The sequence below is a fragment of the Barbatula barbatula genome, assembly GCF_947034865.1.
Source record: "Barbatula barbatula genome assembly, chromosome: 1".
Classification (NCBI taxonomy): domain Eukaryota; kingdom Metazoa; phylum Chordata; class Actinopteri; order Cypriniformes; family Nemacheilidae; genus Barbatula; species Barbatula barbatula.
In genome coordinates this window covers 2121575-2140295 of record NC_136766.1, presented here as the reverse complement: position 1 = coordinate 2140295, position 18721 = coordinate 2121575, and the positions used below count along the sequence as shown (strand labels likewise).

Sequence of the window (18721 nt, the reverse complement as noted above, 5' to 3'; positions counted from 1 at the left end):
TTCATAGATGAATCAGCATCTTTGAACGAATCTCCTGAATGAACGATTCAATGACAAATGTTTTTTAAAAGTAATTTGTCGCCATCTGGTGGCGTAACAATATAATCGATCCAATCGTTATTTGAAGTGCAAAGCTACTTTCAACAGGTGACTGGTACAGTATACAGTGTTACATGTAAAAGATAAAATAATAAAACCAACAAACAACGTGATCATTTATTTATATGACCACTGATTGAAGCTTGAAAAAGTTTTTTCCAACAAATAAATAATGATTAAAAAAGTTCAAAGTGATCATGTGTTTATTGCAATGCACACATGTCTTGGTCAGAATGAGAATAAAACACGTATTTACCTGGTAACCATGTTGAAAAACCTTTTAAGGTTGCAATCATAACAAATAATTTGTATTACATATAAATAGCTAAATCCATAAGTGTATACATTTTTAAAAAAACTGTTCTTGGTAAGTGCTGACATATTGTATAGATTATATACATCTCCAGATACATATAGGCAGTGTTAGGCTGACTTTGACCTACAGTACATTTACATTTACATTTAGTCATTTAGCAGACGCTTTTATCCAAAGCGACTTACAGATGAGGAAACATTGGAAGCAATTATAACAACATAGGCAACAAAATACATAAGTGCATCAAACTAGTCCATTAAAGCCTAGCACAGAATAAAAAGCTAAGAATAGTGAGGTTAGTAAGTGTGTTTTTTTTTTATAAAGAAGGAAAGGGAAAAGAATTAGGATAAATCAATCAGCGACGTGTTGACAGTATGTCTACTACATCACATAAATTACAATCTTAGAGTATAATATATAACAAAATTAAATAAGCATTTTCTCATTACCATGGCATTTTAAAGATCATTAGATGTAATTTAGTACTCTAGCAAAAATACATAAATAGAACTTCATAGAACATGCCTAACTTAGTTCAAATTTAGTGGTAGGCTAATATAAGATAGCAATTATAATATAGGAAGAGCCTTCAATTGCAAGAATATAGCAAAATAATTCATTGAACAAAGTGCAAAATAAATTGTGTGTGTGTGCCGTACGTAAGTGTTGTAGTAAAAACTAAACTATGCACACAAATAAGAAATGTACAGTCAATAAAATAAAATAAAAATAGTACACTATCATATCTTAAGAAAGCATGACATCAACAACAGAATCCAGAGGCTGATCATTTTAAACAACAACAGGCAAGGTAGAGAAAGAGAGAGAAAGGTAATCAGGTTATGACTTAATGAATGTCATCTCATTTCAAAGATATTAACATAGTACTATTTAGAAGTGGCATCTTCTGGATTTACTTACAGTCATGGCCATCAAGGGAGAGATCGAACTGTAGAATTGATGAAGCGTCGTTGTTATTGGCCAGGAATGGTGAGAGACGTGGAACGTTGGTGTCAAGAATGTCAGCGGTGCATCCTTGCCAAGGCAGTCCAACCAAAAGTAAGGTCATTTATGGGAACACTACAGGCATCCCGGCCTCATGAAATCTTGGCCATGGATTTTACTGTGTTGGAGCCTGCGAGTGACTGGGAGGGAGAGTGTCTTGGTACTTACAGACGTGTTTTCCAAGTTTACCCAAGCGATCCCTACTCGAGATCAGCGAGCGAGTACTGTGGCAGAGGTGTTGGTTCGACATTGGTTTCACCTATTTGGGGTCCCTTGTCGTCTGCATTCAGACCAAGGGCGGAATTTTGAAAGTAACCTTATTAGCCAGTTATGTAAGGTATATGGGGTGCAGAAGAGTCTGACTACTCCTTACCACCCGCAGGGTAATGGGCAGTGCGAACGTTTTAATCGCACTCTTCACGATCTGTTGCGAACAATGCCCCCAGAGAACAAGAGGAAGTGGCCCCAACATTTACCCCAGCTGGTTTATGCTTATAATACCACCGTGCATTATTCCAGTGGCATGAGTCCATATTTCTTAATGTTTGGATGTGAGCCTAAGTTGCCAGTGGATTTTTTGTTAAATCAGTGGGAAAAAACTGTCGAGACCCCAGAGCATTGGATTGTGGAACATCAAAATAGGCTCCAGTCAGCATACAGTGAAGTACAGGAAAGGTTGAAGGAAAAGGTTGGCCGTCGAAATAGGCGCTATGAGGGTAGAATCAATGATCAGGGTTTTGGAGAAGGTGACTTGGTCTACCTCAGGAGCCACCATCGGGGACGAAGTAAAATTCAGGATGCATATGACTCATGTCTGTATAAGGTGGTGCGTGGGCCAGGGGAGCAGGGTGTGGTGTACTCTGTTGCTCCGGTGTCGCAGGCAGGGCCAGTGAAGCAGGTGCATCGGATGGAAATGCGAAAGGCATTTATTGATGTGGGTCCAAGTAATGATGATACTACGGCCGAGGATGAAGATAATCCAGGTATTATCTCTCCCCCGGACTCAGATAATGATTCTATTTTAGGGGTAGTATTGCAAGATGATTGTGACATGCCCCCGTTGGGGTCCACTGAGGATTGTGTCTTGGAGGCCACCCCTGTGTTCGAAACTATTCCGCCCATAGAACTACGGCGCTCCAGTAGGTGTACCGCGGGTCAGCATTCCAACCCTTATAGGTTACCTATGACTACAGTTGTTGGGGAAGAGTTGTAGCCTTGGAAACATGCATGTGTCTAACTGTATTGTTTAGGCTATAGGGATATCGGTGGGTCACCGATAAAAGTCTCGGGGAGAGAATGTAGCAGGGGAGCTAGCTCCTTTTGCTTGTAGGGCGTGGCCAAGTACATGGTGGGGGGTTTATAAGCAGGCACTTGAGAGGATGCCAAAATATGAGGTCCGGTCCCTTTGTTTGGATCTTAAGTGTGTGGAAGCCTTTTTGGTATGCTCTCGAGGACATTTGCACATGGCTAGGGCCCGAAGCAGATGTGAACATTGTGGGGATATTTTGTTATTCGTTGCGGACACCGTTGGAGAGAGCGGATAAGTGTGGCATAGACCGTCGGTAATGCTGTGTGGTTTCATCAAGGAGATTGGTCCAGTGTTGATGACAGTGTTGCAATAGTTGGAGTTGTTCGCTGTTCCTCCTGTATTTTGTTTCGGTTAGGTTTTTCCCTTCGCTGGTCTGTCCCTGTACGTGCGTGCCGCATGTTTCCAATCTAGCCTTCAATTGCAAGAATATAGCAAAATAATTCATTGAACAAAGTGCAAAATAAATTGTGTGTGTGTGCCGTACGTAAGTGTTGTAGTAAAAACTAAACTATGCACACAAATAAGAAATGTACAGTCAATAAAATAAAATAAAAATAGTACACTATCATATCTTAAGAAAGCATGACATCAACAACAGAATCCAGAGGCTGATCATTTTAAACAACAACAGGCAAGGTAGAGAAAGAGAGAGAAAGGTAATCAGGTTATGACTTAATGAATGTCATCTCATTTCAAAGATATTAACATAGTACTATTTAGAAGTGGCATCTTCTGGATTTACTTACAGTCATGGCCATCAAGGGAGAGATCGAACTGTAGAATTGGTGAAGCGTCGTTGTTATTGGCCAGGAATGGTGAGAGACGTGGAACGTTGGTGTCAAGAATGTCAGCGGTGCATCCTTGCCAAGGCAGTCCAACCAAAAGTAAGGTCATTTATGGGAACACTACAGGCATCCCGGCCTCATGAAATCTTGGCCATGGATTTTACTGTGTTGGAGCCTGCGAGTGACTGGGAGGGAGAGTGTCTTGGTACTTACAGACGTGTTTTCCAAGTTTACCCAAGCTATTTTAGGGGTAGTATTGCAAGATGATTGTGACATGCCCCCGTTGGGGTCCACTGAGGATTGTGTCTTGGAGGCCACCCCTGTGTTCGAAACTATTCCGCCCATAGAACTACGGCGCTCCAGTAGGTGTACCGCGGGTCAGCATTCCAACCCTTATAGGTTACCTATGACTACAGTTGTTAGGGAAGAGTTGTAGCCTTGGAAACATGCATGTTTCTAACTGTATTGTTTAGGCTATAGGGATATCGGTGGGTCACCGATAAAAGTCTCGGGGAGAGAATGTAGCAGGGGAGCTAGCTCCTTTTGCTTGTAGGGCGTGGCCAAGTACATGGTGGGGGGTTTATAAGCAGGCACTTGAGAGGATGCCAAAATATGAGGTCCGGTCCCTTTGTTTGGATCTTAAGTGTGTGGAAGCCTTTTTGGTATGCTCTCGAGGACATTTGCACATGGCTAGGGCCCGAAGCAGATGTGAACATTGTGGGGATATTTTGTTATTCGTTGCGGACACCGTTGGAGAGAGCGGATAAGTGTGGCATAGACCGTCGGTAATGCTGTGTGGTTTCATCAAGGAGATTGGTCCAGTGTTGATGACAGTGTTGCAATAGTTGGAGTTGTTCGCTGTTCCTCCTGTATTTTGTTTCGATTAGGTTTTTCCCTTCGCTGGTCTGTCCCTGTACGTGCGTGCCGCATGTTTCCAATCTAGCTGTGGGCTATGATTGTGGTGTAGGGGACTGACTAGCAAGGTGATTTCATTTTTGTCTATTGTATTTGTGTGTTAACGTCCCTTCCCAGTCTCTCATTCTTTTGGCCATTAAAACACACTCCATATTACATTGACGTCCACCAACCGTGGACTACTCTCTTGTGCGTGGTTTGGTGTGATATTGTTTTTGGCAGGTATTATTTTGTTTGTGTTTATTTGAAGTGTATTATGAGTTTGGGATTTTGCATATGAGTTATTTTGGGTCTTGAGTGGTCCTGTGTTTAGGCCGCAATTGTATCTGGGTTTGGCCGAAGGTAAATTAGATTAGATCTATTGAGAGGGGGGAGGAAACCATTTGTTACATGTTTGGTCTTCTACGGGAGAATTTACCTGTTTGTCTTAGTAAACTCTGATGCTTTGAATAAACTCTTATATTTTTGAAAACCTTGTCCCCTTGTGCCTACTTTTAAAGCTCAAGGGTTTTCTACCCATGCCAGGAAGAAGCTCGGGGTAACAAATATATTCCCGCAGTGACCTCACCAAATCAACAGCATTGCACAGGTCCAGATCCACAGCTTGAAGTGCAACACTTGTCCCATGAAAGCGTTGGAGAACATAATTCCACATAGTGCAAAGAAAAGCAGTCTCAAGTCTGTTCATTTTTTGTTCTTAATCCACTCTACTAGTGGATTCATGTCTTTGATGTGAGCTTGCAGCCCATTGTACACTCCTGACATGTTTGCGGCATTATCATAGCACTGTCCACGGCAGTTACTAATATCTAGATATAGCAGCTAGATATAGGGAGAATCGCTCATCTACGAGGCCCTCGGGTGAAACATACCTTATGATAAATGTAAGCTGGTCAATGTGCGTCATGTCTGGAGTTGAATCAACGCAAATGGAAAAGTACTTTGTCACTTTCACTTTAGCTATGATTTCAGAAAGTACTCTATTGCTCATTAGCTCGATAAATTCGTCACACGTTTTTGATGAGAGATATGAGGGGGTTTCTACCCCAGTATTGCCATATATCTGTATGTGTGATTTCAAGAATGGGTCGAATTCATTGATCAGTTCCAGGATTCCCATGTAATTGTCACCGGGTGAAATGAAGAGGAATGGCCAACGACATTGACGAGCGCCAGCTGTGACCACTAATCAGGCCGGTTTTGGCGAGCACATGTGGGGAGATGGATAAAAGGAGAAGCTGGAAGCCATAGGGGGTTTGTGTTTGGTGTGCTTGGTTTTGACCTTGGATTCCCTTTAGTGTTTTCTACCAGTGGACAAACAGCAACAGCAACAGCAACAGCAACAGCAACAGCAACAGCAACAGCAACAGCAACAGCAACAGCAACAGCAACAGCAACAGCAACAGCAACAGCAACAGCAACAGCAACAGCAACAGCAACAAGTGTGAGGGTGTTTAAACACTGAAGACGGGTGAGTGACTGGCAAATGGGATTGAGGACAAAGTGATTAAGGATAGTACTAAGGATCTATGTTGTCACCAAAGAGGAAAGTTAAGTGCACCTTAATTGGCTTATGAGAAAAGTGATGTTATGAGGATTGGCCTAGAGCATGCTGAATACTGACCTGTGCTTGCTGGCAGGGTGTATTTCTCTCTCAACGTGAGCCTCAGAGATCAAGTAAAGAACCGGGCCTTATGTGATCGATCTGGAAACCTGATACCCTCTTACGAAAAGCCATCCGTGGATTGTCCGACCCTGCCGAGATTGAGTGAAGGCCTGTTGTTCACTGTGAGGTAGTGTGGCATTGCAGTGTCTGAAAGTGTGAAGTGAACACGTGTGAGGAGTTCTAGTATTGATGTATGCAATAGTGTGGGAGATTTAACCATTACCATCACTCGGTAATCTTGGTCTGGGGAAGTCTAACCAGTGGGGTATCAAGCATTCAATCTGATCTACAAATCTGAAGAACTGTGTCCGGGTTCCTAGCCTGTTGTTGCTGTATCCGAGAGCGGAGTAGCTCGGCCTTGTGCGGTGGTGGGATGAGCCGCACTTGAGGTTGTGGGAGCTTATTCTCTGATTATTGTTCTAGGAACCGAAGAAAGCCCAGTCTACCCCCTTGTGTTTCTCGATTCTCTCCTGGGAGACTGCCACCTCCTCCCTGTCTGCTCAGGGAAAGAGAAAGCCGGTTAGTAACGCTTGTACTGCCTACCCATTGTTCTGTGAACACAGGAAGTCGCTGGATGCTTTGGCGACACCCTTCGACGAAAGTCTGGTCCACCGCTGCCCTGCAAGAAGCGAACCTTGAGTCTGTTGGCTGCTGCACCCAACCTGCTACGAAGGAGGAAGCCGGTTAGTAACGGTTGTACCGCCTACTCATTGTTGTTCTGTGAACACAGGAAGTTGCTGGATGCTCTGGCGACACTCTTCGACGAAAGTCTGGCCCACCGCTGCCCTGCAAGAAGCAAACCTCGAGTCCGTTGGCTGCTGCATCTGACAGTGTACTCCAAGATGAAGTAAACTTCGAGTCTGCTGACTGTTGTGCCCAATTGGCTGCCGCATTGGGAGTGAAGAGATCCCTTTGTGAGGAGTAAAGAGATCCCTTTGTGGGAGAGGAAGGGAGTCTACGGCTGCTTACCTTCCGCGACTGGTTGGCTCAGGCATTTTTGACTCTCCGCTGGCCAGAGTTCCCTTCGTTCGAGGCCCACGTGGGACGCCCTGTTAAAGCTTAAATGCTTGACCGTTAAAGAATGCGACACGCACGTCTCCCAGAAATCCTGTAAAATTCAACCAATCAAATGACGACTTTGTACGTGCTGAAGTGTTTCCAGAAAAGTGTGCCGTATGCGGTCAATGGGCGTCTGAGGCAGAGACTAACCGTGCGTTCACACCACCACCGGCAGCAAGAGCGTCAAACGTTTCTTGAAGCTCTCGCCGGAGGCGGTCTGAACATAAGAACTCTTTTCATTGCTTTGTAAATAATAAACTTACAGCGTGTTCTTTTTATAACACTGTATGATCTGTTGTATCTCATTCACAATAATCATTGCATTGTTAATATTAAGTCTTATGTGTGTTATTTGATGTATCATTTAAGAACACAAAGCATAATCACGAGACCATATTCTAATGTTTAAAGTCGACCTTTAATTCAGCATGTTTACTAAATAAAAGTGGTTGAACATGGTTCATTAAATTTGATTCATAAGCAGTCCAACATGTTATTCAACATTCAAACAAAAGATTGAGAACAAAGCATTGTTTATACCCCTCACATTTATTAAAGACATTGATCTGTTTGTTATGCATTTATTGGTCAATTTAATTCAAAAAATTGTGGCAGATATTAATCTTCGCGAGTAGACACACAAATTAATGGTGTTTTTTTAACACAGACAATCCGACAAAAATCAGCTAGATCTTTTAATGTCAGATGTTGCACATTCAGAAAATCCAAAGATGTGAGCATATAGCACAGAGCAAAAATGAAACAATCTCTCACTTGTAGTATTGCAAATAAACACGTGTCAATTTCATGATTTTTATTATTCAACTTGTGAGATGTGATGAAAAAATGGAATAATGCGCGTTTCTATCACTGATGACGTCCATGGCAGATGTGTTTCTACAGCAGGTCTATACCATATTCACACAGATGAGCAGGAACCCTCGGCATCTTCTATCAGTGAAAAGAAAGATATCTTTAAGGAATTGTTAATGTGACCTTATAGTATTTGCTTCCTGTATTTAAACTTTTTGGCAGCCTTCCAATACATTAGTTGCAGGCACAAAACACATCTTTAAAAAAAATAACATGCACTTTCAAGTTGTTTCTGCCTTTATAGGTTACAGCTCAAGCGTTTGCGCCGGCACCTTACGCACACACACAAAATATTCCAAGCATCTCAAACTGAGTAGCCTGTTCATTCCCAAAATACAATAGTTATAATAATAGTTATTGCCATCAAACTCCAGGCGAAGGGTCAATTCACCCAAGAAGTGTCATAGGCAGACATTTACCCGGAGGCATCTGGATTAGTTTTATGATGCATAGACTTCAAAAACATCTGCTTTCCACTACCATCACCAAGCTGGGAAGAGCCAGGGTATCATTCAATATAACTCAGACTGTGGTCTGCTTAAAGAAGAAGGTCATATACACACGCTTGAGGGTGAGTAAACAATTGGCTGCCCTGAAATATTCCTTTAGGTTCCAATTATTTTGATTTTTGAACAATTGTCCTTCATGTGTGTATTGCACGTTTGTATGTGTTGAGTTTAGATGTGTTTTCTTTACTTTCACATTTTTCTCTGTTTATGAGTCAAGTTGTAAAGTGTGTGTACTCGCCTCCGTCCTCCTTCTGTTCTTCTTCTTTCTTGGGTAGTTGTGTCCAGGACAGATTAAAATCAGAGATGTTTGATCCCAGAGCAGACTGAAGCTAAAATACATCAAATATTTCAATCCACACATGAAACATACTGTCATTTCTCTTCTGTCATCATCACTCATGTCATATATTTACACACATCAAACACTCTCATATATCACTTCTGTCTTCAATCATCACATTTACTTTTCTATCTTAAGACTCTTTTTCTCACCTGATGGAGGATTTTGTCGCTCTCAGCAGCTGAATAATCACTGGAGGAAAACTTCAGCCTCAGAAAATTTTGTTTTATATATTCTGTAACAGAAAATGTTTTATCTATTATATAAAATAAAAACCTTGTTATTTAAAGAACATATTATGAAAGGGCGAATTAAAACAATCCAAGGAGAAAGAATGTCCAGTATTAATAAATGTATCACTTCTGCCATCCAAAAATACAAATAAATGCAGAAAGCAGCATAGATATTTTTTAAAACGTACAAATGAGTAAACTAGCAAACTCCTTAAAATACATACAAAAAGATGTCTGCCAGTACATTAGGCTTCGTATTACCTGCCTGATAGACCTCCACCTCACACAGAGAAAGATAAGATCTACGTCCAGTCATGACCACGTTCACAAAACGTCCCACCATCCCATTACAAGTGTAACTGACATTGGAATGTACTGGAAGACCAGAAATTACAGCACATCTAGAGAGAGAGAGAGAGAGAGAGAGAGAGAGAGAGAGAGAGAGAGAGAGAGAGAGAGAGAGAGAGAGAGAGAATCAATGCACCTGTTCAGATCGACACATCAAATCGATATCTATGATTTCATGAAGAACTTTACATGGGATTGTTGTTTCCATTGTTGACCAGTGAGTTTCCAATACGAATCTCTGCTCCGTTGGTTTGATCAGCACAACAGTCTCCTCTGTTACTGATGATCACTGATCCAACATAATAAGAATCCAGAAGATCCAACCTCCACCATGGACTAAGTTGAAGTGATGTAGTGGAGCAGAATGCATCAAATCTGTTACCATTTATAGCATTTTCGGCTACCCAGTAGGAAAGTGTAGATGACTGTGTGGCTGTTCCTTTCAATGCATAATTCTCTAAAGAAAGAAAGAAAAACATGAATCCTACATGCAGTGGACCAGTCAATGCGGAGTGTCCATTAAGACTGGAAAACATTAAACTTCTAATTGGAAAACAATCACCTTTCTCAAAAGGTTCACGTTTGACAGTCGAACTTCCCTAATATCTTTCTGAAAGTCATAACTGATAACTTTAAAGACTGAATATTAAAGTAGTAACTAAAGCTACTAAAAAGTAACTCAAATATATAGAGCTGTAATGAATATAATAAAGTGACAAACATTCATCTCTGTAGCAGAAGTGAATTGATTCAGTATGTCTTAAAAAACTGAAGTGATAAAATGAACCGTTGTTTTACGCCACTCATATGATAATTTACATAAACACAGGTCACGTTCCCTCTCATTGTCTCCGGCTTTTAGATTTGAATGACTTAGTTCCTGTTTTCCTTTTTTCCACTTTGTTGCTAAGTTTGTCCAAAAAATAATAGCAGCGCGACTGAAGACTGCTAAGGCCGTCCCAATTCAAAGGATGCTTTGATGCAGCCTCAAGCTTCAGTGTTTTTAAGGATAGAACGAATGTGTCCTCCACAGCCTCGGCTGTCCCGCGGTTCATTGCGCGCCAGTAACGGCTGGAAATGATGAAGTAATCACTAAAAACTGTAGTTAAATAAAAGTATAAATGGTTTTGATATAATATACTGTATGATGTTTTTCATTAACGATATTGATGCATTATTGTGTTTGACGGGTCTAAGATGGGTTCATTAAATATACTGTTGGACTGTTTTAATTTAGATAAACGTATCATGTTCTTTCAAATAAAACGCACAGCAGAAGTTACCTGTTCCATAGACCTCCACCTCACACAGAGTGAGATTCTGAAATGCAGGTACGACCACATTCACATAACGCCCCACCATCCCTTTACATGAGTAGATGACAGAAACACCTGCTGGAATAGAAATGACGGCACACCTAGAAAGAGAAACCAGTAAACAGATTATCAATACACCTGTTCACATGAATCAATCAATGAAGTGTTGACGTGATTTCATGAAGAACTTTACATGGGATTGTTGTTTCCATTGTTGTCCAGTGAGTTTCCAATACGAATCTCTGCTCCAATGGTTTGATCTGGACAGCAGGTTTTTCTCATGCTGATGACCACTGTACTGATGTTATAAATATCCTGAAGATCCAATCCCCACCATGGGTTACTCTCATTGGCTGTAGCGGAGCAGTATAAAGCAGAATTTTGGGCACTTCTTATACCATCTATTGCTTTTACGGGTCCCCAACTGGAATATACGGATGACTGTGTAGCTGCTCCTTTTAGTGCTAAATTCTCTAAAATAAGTAAAAAAAAAATTTACTAATAAAAGAGGAAATGCAACAAAAAGCAGTACAAACGTGTAACGTTCTGTGATCATCTAATACATCAGAAATGACCTGTTCCATAGACCTCCACCTCACACAGAGAGAGATGAGACGTTTGTCCAGTCATGACCACATTCACATAACGTCCCTCCATCCCATGACACGAATAACTGACAGACACATATGCTGAAAGACCAGAAATGACCGCACATCTACACAGAGATGAATCCGAAAAAATACACCATTAATGCAGCTGTCTAAAACAATCAATTCAACTAAAGTGAGAATATACATCATTGCAACTTTACATGGGATTGTTGTTGCCGTTGTTTTCCAGTGAGTTGCCAATACGAATCTCTGCTCCGTTGGTTTGACCGGGACAGCAGTTTTTTCCGTTCGTGATGATCACTGTACTAATACTGTAATAGTTTAAGAGGTCCAGCCTCCACCATGGGCTCGTTTCATTTACTGTAATGGAGCAATATGTGCCATAATATTTTATTTCACCATCTTTGGATCTTCTGGCGTCGTAGTAAGTATGCAGAGAGGCCTGTTTAGGCATTCCTTTTAATGCTAAATTCTCTGTAAAAGTAATATAAAAAATGTATTACGACGATTGATCCGTCAGTCTGTACATTTTACTTTAAGGTTCTCTTTAGTGTCTAGCAAGGTGAACTGAGCATTGAACCTTTTTAGTAAGTTATGAATAAAAACGGTTTAAAAATAGCAGAGAAGACAAACGTTTATTAGTCAGTACTTTCAGAACATAATATCAACATACTTTTGCTAGAAATCCCTTTAATTTTCAACTGAGACAAACACAAACATCATTAATGATCAGACAATAATGAGGGGTGCGTTTCCCAAAAAACGTTTGTCCTACCAGATCAGTGTTAACTGAAAAAACATTGTTCCAACGAACATTCGCAAACAAACAGCATCGCATTGCAAAGTTGCATGCTTAGAACTAAAAGCTGTGGTTAGAAGCATAGTTTCTTATGATGATGACATGTAGACCTCACATACATCAAATAAACATGCAACGCATTCTATATCAATCATTCATATGCAAATTCCATTTTATACCTTGTTAAAATAATTAAAACACTGTTTTTGAAAAGTGTCAATGTGGCAAATTTTGGCTTGACATAAGTATTTGTGTTTAGACCTATAAACATTAGTCATAGATTGACCCTCAAATATGCTATTTTTACTATGAAAACCCAAAATGCTTGCTCTTGCAAAATTTAGTTATTTTTTCATTTTATACGAAGAACGTAATTCCTGATCTTATATATAAGTTCTGCAATATAAAATGTATATCTTAAAATAAAACAGTAGTGCATGTTACTACCCTGCAATCAACGTGAAATAATCAATGTTGTTTAAATGACGGATATGCAATAAAGTAATTTAAGTTGCAATTTACAAAGAAAATGATACTATAGTGATAAATGAGTTGTTCAGGAAACGCACACCAGGAAGATTTTAGTGACCTGAAAAAGCTATAAAATGTTATACCTCTCAAAGAGTCTAGATTTGCCTGAATGGAAACTAAGCCTGTTGAAAAAAAAAAATGTTTATACAAAGTGCCTGAATCGTTTGATTTTTTTTTCTTAACAATTAAAGAGTCTTGTTAAAGAGCATCTGTATGTTGAGATGTTTGTTTGTTCTCACCAGAAAGTAAAATGAGATGAATGAGTTTGTCCATGTCGCTGCTGAACAAAAGGAATCTGAGAATAGAGAAGAGAAGAGAATTGAGTTTCTTATGGGTTATGAGCAGAACGTGTGAGAGTCGTCCTCTCTTCTTCTCTCTTCTACATCAATACATCATCAGTTCATCCCTCTGGATATTTGACTGTCACTCTCTCCAACCCCATGATGATGTCTGTCTAACTTTGTATTTTTAAATCTTATTTACAAATCAAATCTGGTGTTACGAGCATACTATGAATGTCAAATTGCACATGGAAATGAGGATCTTTCTTGTGTTGGTACCAGGAAACTAACAGATAAGAATTTAGCGACCACCTTTGTGTTGATGTATTTTTTTCATCTACAATCAATGAACACAAGTCAACGCAACTTTTCATTTCTTTAATACATTTATTCTGAACTCCCAGCAGTGTTTTTCTTTTCTATGTTCTCTTAGTGAATGAAAATGGACTGTAGGAAAATAAGACGTGATAGTACCTACAACATGTAAATGAATGCAGGGAGGGATACTATCTAAAAAGAGAGATCACAACATATTTTGTCTTTGAGTTCATAACTTAAACAGGCACACAGTAACAACAAAGACCATTAGACATGACTGACTTGTTCCATCTCATGCTGTTTTGTTTTGGCCTGTTTTGTTTGAAACTCATTTGTTAAGAAGATCTATTCAAATTAAGGGTGCATCCTGTGTTTAATCATGAACGAAAAAGAGGAGAACAAATGACAGATTGATGAGTAATAGTAAATAGGGGCCGAGCCCAGTAGGTGCTATGGTCTTTACTGCTTCAGTTGGTTTTATTCTTCTTCTTCTTCTTCTTCTTAAAAAATGGGAGTCTATGGCAGCCCTATGGTATGGTAGTCCTGTGACCAAGTATGGGGTCTATAGCACTCACTTTATAGCTCAACCAGCAGTAAATAATGCACTTTTTAACCTACAAAATCAACAGAAATTCAAGCCAAGGCAAGGCAAGGCAAGGCAAGTTTATTTGTATAGCACATTTCATACACAATGGCAATTCAAAGTGCTTTACATAGAAGAAATTAAAAATATCCATTTGATAAAACAGTTAAGAAATAAGAAAAATAAAAGTAACCAGTTAAGAATACAAATAAAATAAAATATAGTTTAGAATAGATAATAAATAAAATAAAGTACAAACAGTCGGAGGCACAGTGGCACATTAATCAAATGCAAAGTTAAACAGATGTGTTTTGAGTCTGGATTTGAATGTGACTACTGTGGGAGCACATCTGATCTCTTCTGGAAGCTGGTTCCAGCTGTGACTGGCATAATAGCTAAATGCAGACTCTCCTTGTATGGAGAGAACCCTTGGTATTTCTAGCTGATGCGATCCTAATGACCTGAGTGTTCTTTTGGGTCTGTATTCAATGAGCATATCTGCAATGTATTGAGGTCCTAGGCCATTGAACCATTTATATACCAGTAATAAAACTTTAAAATCTATCCTATATGTAACTGGTAGCCAGTGTAAAGACCTGAGGACTGGTGTGATATGATCATATTTTCTGGTTCTGCCGCAGCGTTCTGTATGAGCTGCATCTGTCTTATGGTCTTTTTGGGGAGGCCAGTAAGGAGTCCATTACAATAATCCACCCTGCTGGTGATGAAAGCATGCACTAGTTTCTCTAAGTCTTGACTGGAAACAAAGCATCTAATTCTTGCAATATTTTTCAGATGATAGTATGCTGATTTAGTTATTGCTTTGACATGACTACTGAAGTTAAGGTCTGACTCTAGAGACACACCGAGATTCCTGACTTGATTTTTTGTTGTTTGACCTTTACAGTGAAGGTACGCGTTCACCTTGAGAACTTCATCTTTATTTCCAAACGCAATGACTTCAGTTTTGTCTTTGTTTAACTGAAGAAAGTTTTGGCACATCCAACTATTTATTTCATCAATGCATTTGAGCAGGGAGTCAATGGGGCTGTAATCGTTAGGCGATAGGACTAAGTATATCTGTGTGTCGTCTGCATAGCTGTGGTAAGCAATTTGGTTATTTCTCATTATTTGGCTAATTGGGAGCATGTACAGGTTGAATAGGAGAGGCGCAAGAATTGAGCCTTGAGGGACTCCGCATGTCATGGATGTCCACTCAGACTTATGGTCACCTATACTCACATGATAACCTCTTGCTTCTATGTATGACCTGAACCATTTTAGGACTATCCCAGAAAGCCCCACCCAGTTTTCCAGCCTGTCTATAAGTATGTTGTGATCGACCGTGTCAAATGCAGCACTGAGGTCGAGTAGGAACATCACAGATAATTTGCCTGAATCAGTACTTAAGCGAATGTCGTTTACTATCTTAATGAGCGCTGTCTCTGTGCTGTGATGCGGGCGGAACCCAGATTGAAAATTGTCAAAGTATCCGTTTGAGCTTAAGAATTTGTTCAGCTGGTTGAAGACAACTTTTTCAATGATCTTACCTATGAAGGGAAGATTTGAGATCGGTCTATAGTTGTTTAATGTGGTCTTATCCAGATTGCTCTTTTTCAGGAGGGGTTTGACAATAGCAGTTTTCAGGGAGTTTGGGAAACTTCCAGAGAGAAGTGAGGCATTTACCACATCTAGGAGATCTGCTTCTAAACAGTTTAACACACTTTTGAAAAAAGATGTGGGAAGTGCGTCAAAGGCGCAGGTTGATGTTTTAAGGTGTTGAATGGTTTCTTCCAAATCTTTGCCATCATATCTTCAAAATCAGACATTGTAACTACTTCCTCAGGTTGTGGTGTGATCTGTCTGACCCCAGCGCTTCTCAAGGATGTGCTGATCACCTTTCTCATGTTATTGATTTTATCAGAGAAGAAAGAAGCAAACTCACTGCACTTGCTGTCTGAGAGCATTTCACTGGGAATCTGGCTTGGGGGGTTTGTCAGTCTGTCTACAGTAGCGAAAAGAGTCCGGGTGTTGTTTAAGTTGCTGTTTATAATATTTGAGAAGAAAGTCTGCCTAGCTTTGCCTAGTTCCATATTGAAAGCATGGATGGTGTCTTTGTAGATGTTATAATGGACTACAAGTTTTGTCTTCCGCCACAAGCGCTCTGCTTTTCTGCATTGTCTTTTCATATTTTGCACCGCTGTTGAGTTTCTTCAAAGTGCTTTTTGTCTACCACTCTTCCTGACTTTCACAGGGGCAATATCATCAATTACACTTTTAACCTTCCAGTTAAAAGAATCAAGGAGAGAATCAACAGAGTCAGCAGATATGCTTGGTGTTAAAGACAAGGCCTTCATAAATAGTACACTAGTGTTATCATTTAAGCATCTCTTCTTGACAGACACAGATCTAACTTCAATGGCAGGAGAGATCAATATATCAAAGAAAATACAGAAATGATCAGATAGTGCTACATCCTTAATAACAATAGATGGAATGTTTAGACCCTTACCGATAAGTAAATCTAGAGTGTGTCCACGATTGTGTGTGGGTCCATGTACATGCTGAGTAAGGCAAATGTTTTTAAAACAGTTTTGATTTCTTTTGCCATATTGTTTTCTGCATTATCTATGTGAATGTTAAAATCTCCGGCAATAGAGAAACAGTCAAACTCTGAGGAAATTGTTGATAACAGTTCTATGAAGTCCTCAGCAAAGGATGAAGAGTATTTTGGAGGTTTGTAAATAGTGATTAGTAAAATGCGAGGAGCACCTTTTAACACAATACCCAGATATTCAAAAGACGTGTAATTTCCAAATGATATTTGCTTACATTGATAGACATTTTTAAAAAGAGCAGCTACTCCCCCACCTCTCCTAACTGATCTGCAGACACTCATAAAAGTAAAGTTAGGAGGGGATGCTTCATTGAGGACTGTTGCACTGCAGCTGTCTTCTAGCCAGGTTTCATTTAGAAACATAAAATCCAGGTTGTATATGGTTATTAAGTCGTTAACTAGAACTTATTTGTTTTTAAGTGAGCAGATGTTTAAAAGTGCTAACTTAACAGTCTTGCTTTTTGCCCCCATAGCAATCTTGGTTTGACGTGCAATGGGCACCAGATTAGTCTGGTTTGATCTACGACTATTGAAGGCCTTAGACTTTCTGTCGTGTGATAGCACAGCAATAGAGAAAGATACAGGCACACTGGATTCCCGCTTGTTCTGTAAACATTTGATAAAGTTACTGTTATCATAGCGGGGACCCGACACTGTCAAGTTCTCAGGGGGTTTTGCTTTACTTCTGCCCAAACTTGAAAGAGGCCTTAGCCATAAACAGGGGTAGATGGAATCAACTCAAACAATTTCTTCTTCTTGTGATTTATTTAGGCAAATTATCAGAAGTTTTCCATTTAGTTAGCCATTTAGTTAGCCATTTAGTTAGCCATTTAGTTAGGTTGAAAACCTTTACAAGAAAAGAGAAACAAAATACAAAATACAACAATTACTTTAAACTGCCTAGTAACAAATATACAAACAAATATAAAGTTCTCCTTAACCTTACATTAACTTCAACAAACAACATTCACAGTGTTAGAAGAACCAACATGAGTGCAAGGCATTTAGAAATTAACTACATTAACTCTAGCAATTTCACCATCAACATTTGCATTTAACATTAAACAGTTGACAAATATCAGCATCAAATCATTTCTTACCAGTAGCATCCCTGGAAATGCCCAGCAAGTAAAGTCCTTCCCCAATTCATCAACTTTCAACAGCAACTCACAACAAGTGCTTCACAGCCTCTCACTGCATGTGCTTCAAACAAAAACTCTTCACTTCCTGATTTCTGGTCTGAAGACTGGAAAGTCTCAACTCCCTTTTTCAAAATAAAAGTCTTTTTTAAAACAAAAGTCTCTGTCCATTTGCAATCTGACAGCACACCTCCCACTTGAGCTCCTGGTTCCAGAACCCGAGGAGGTCATGTCAAGCTTCTTTGGAGTGTACCGGATCTTCTCTTCATTGCTCCTCCACTGGAATCAACACAACAAGACGCCTAACGTCTCTGTGTAAGATCGTTGCAGGGATTTTGTTGGAAAGCTTCTTCTTTGCTGGCGTACTCCTGCTGTGTTCTTCATGGGAGGGCTTCTTAATCATGACCGGATAGCTGGGAAACGTCCTGATTCTGACGTCTCTCACAACTCCTTTCTCGTCAGGACACACACTGATCACTCTGCCTAATTTGAACTGACCTCTTAAGGCATTCTGATCCGCAAGCCAAACAACATCTCCTACTGCAACATTTCTCTCCTTTGTGTGCCATTTGCTTCTGACGAAGAGGTTCGGGCCTGCCAATTGACACCATTTCTTCCAGAATTTATTCACCTCTGACTGGATCACTCTCAGCCTTTTGTAGGGGTAACCCTCGAACTGGAAGTCTCCTGGGTCTCCTCTCAAGCTTGCTCGCCCCAGCAGGAGAGAGTTTGGAGTAATATACTCCACACAATCCTCTTGGACTTGTGCTCTCGCATCTATAGGCCTCTCGTTGGCCAGGTTGGCTGCCATATATACAAAGGTCTGGAATTCTCCCCATGTGAAGACTCCATTGCCACCTACATTCTGGAGGGCTCTCTTTACAGTTCGCACTCCTGCCTCAGCCGCTCCATTTCTATGAGGCGAGTCAGCTGGATGGATCTTCCAGGACCACTTTGTGCCATGCTTGGCCACCTTTTTTTCCACTCCTGATCTTTCCAGGTGCTCCAGGAACTGATACAGGTCCTCGAGGGCAGGTTTGGCCCCGACAAAGTTGGTGCCTGGGTCAGA

General features: G+C 40.2%; 1 protein-coding gene across 2 annotated transcripts; it reads right to left on the bottom strand.

Moving 5' to 3' along the window:
- Positions 1 to 7554: 7554 nt before the first annotated feature.
- LOC306899689 (uncharacterized protein) lies at positions 7555 to 17730 on the bottom strand. Of its 2 annotated transcripts, XM_079466116.1 has the most exons (12): positions 17614 to 17730; positions 12954 to 13009; positions 12798 to 12836; positions 11585 to 11858; positions 11349 to 11488; positions 10967 to 11246; positions 10741 to 10874; positions 9647 to 9914; positions 9371 to 9510; positions 9029 to 9111; positions 8775 to 8865; positions 7555 to 8105 (listed from the first exon to the last, which is right to left on the bottom strand). In XM_079466116.1, the coding sequence occupies exons 2-12, from the start codon at positions 12985 to 12987 to the stop codon at positions 8074 to 8076; spliced, it is 1515 nt and encodes a 504-aa protein (XP_079322242.1). In that variant the 5' UTR covers positions 12988 to 13009; positions 17614 to 17730; the 3' UTR covers positions 7555 to 8073. The 2 variants fall into 2 exon arrangements, with proteins under 2 accessions (XP_079322242.1, XP_079322241.1); XM_079466115.1 differs by lacking the exon at positions 17614 to 17730 and having other exon boundaries at positions 12954 to 13128.
- Positions 17731 to 18721: the final 991 nt, after the last annotated feature.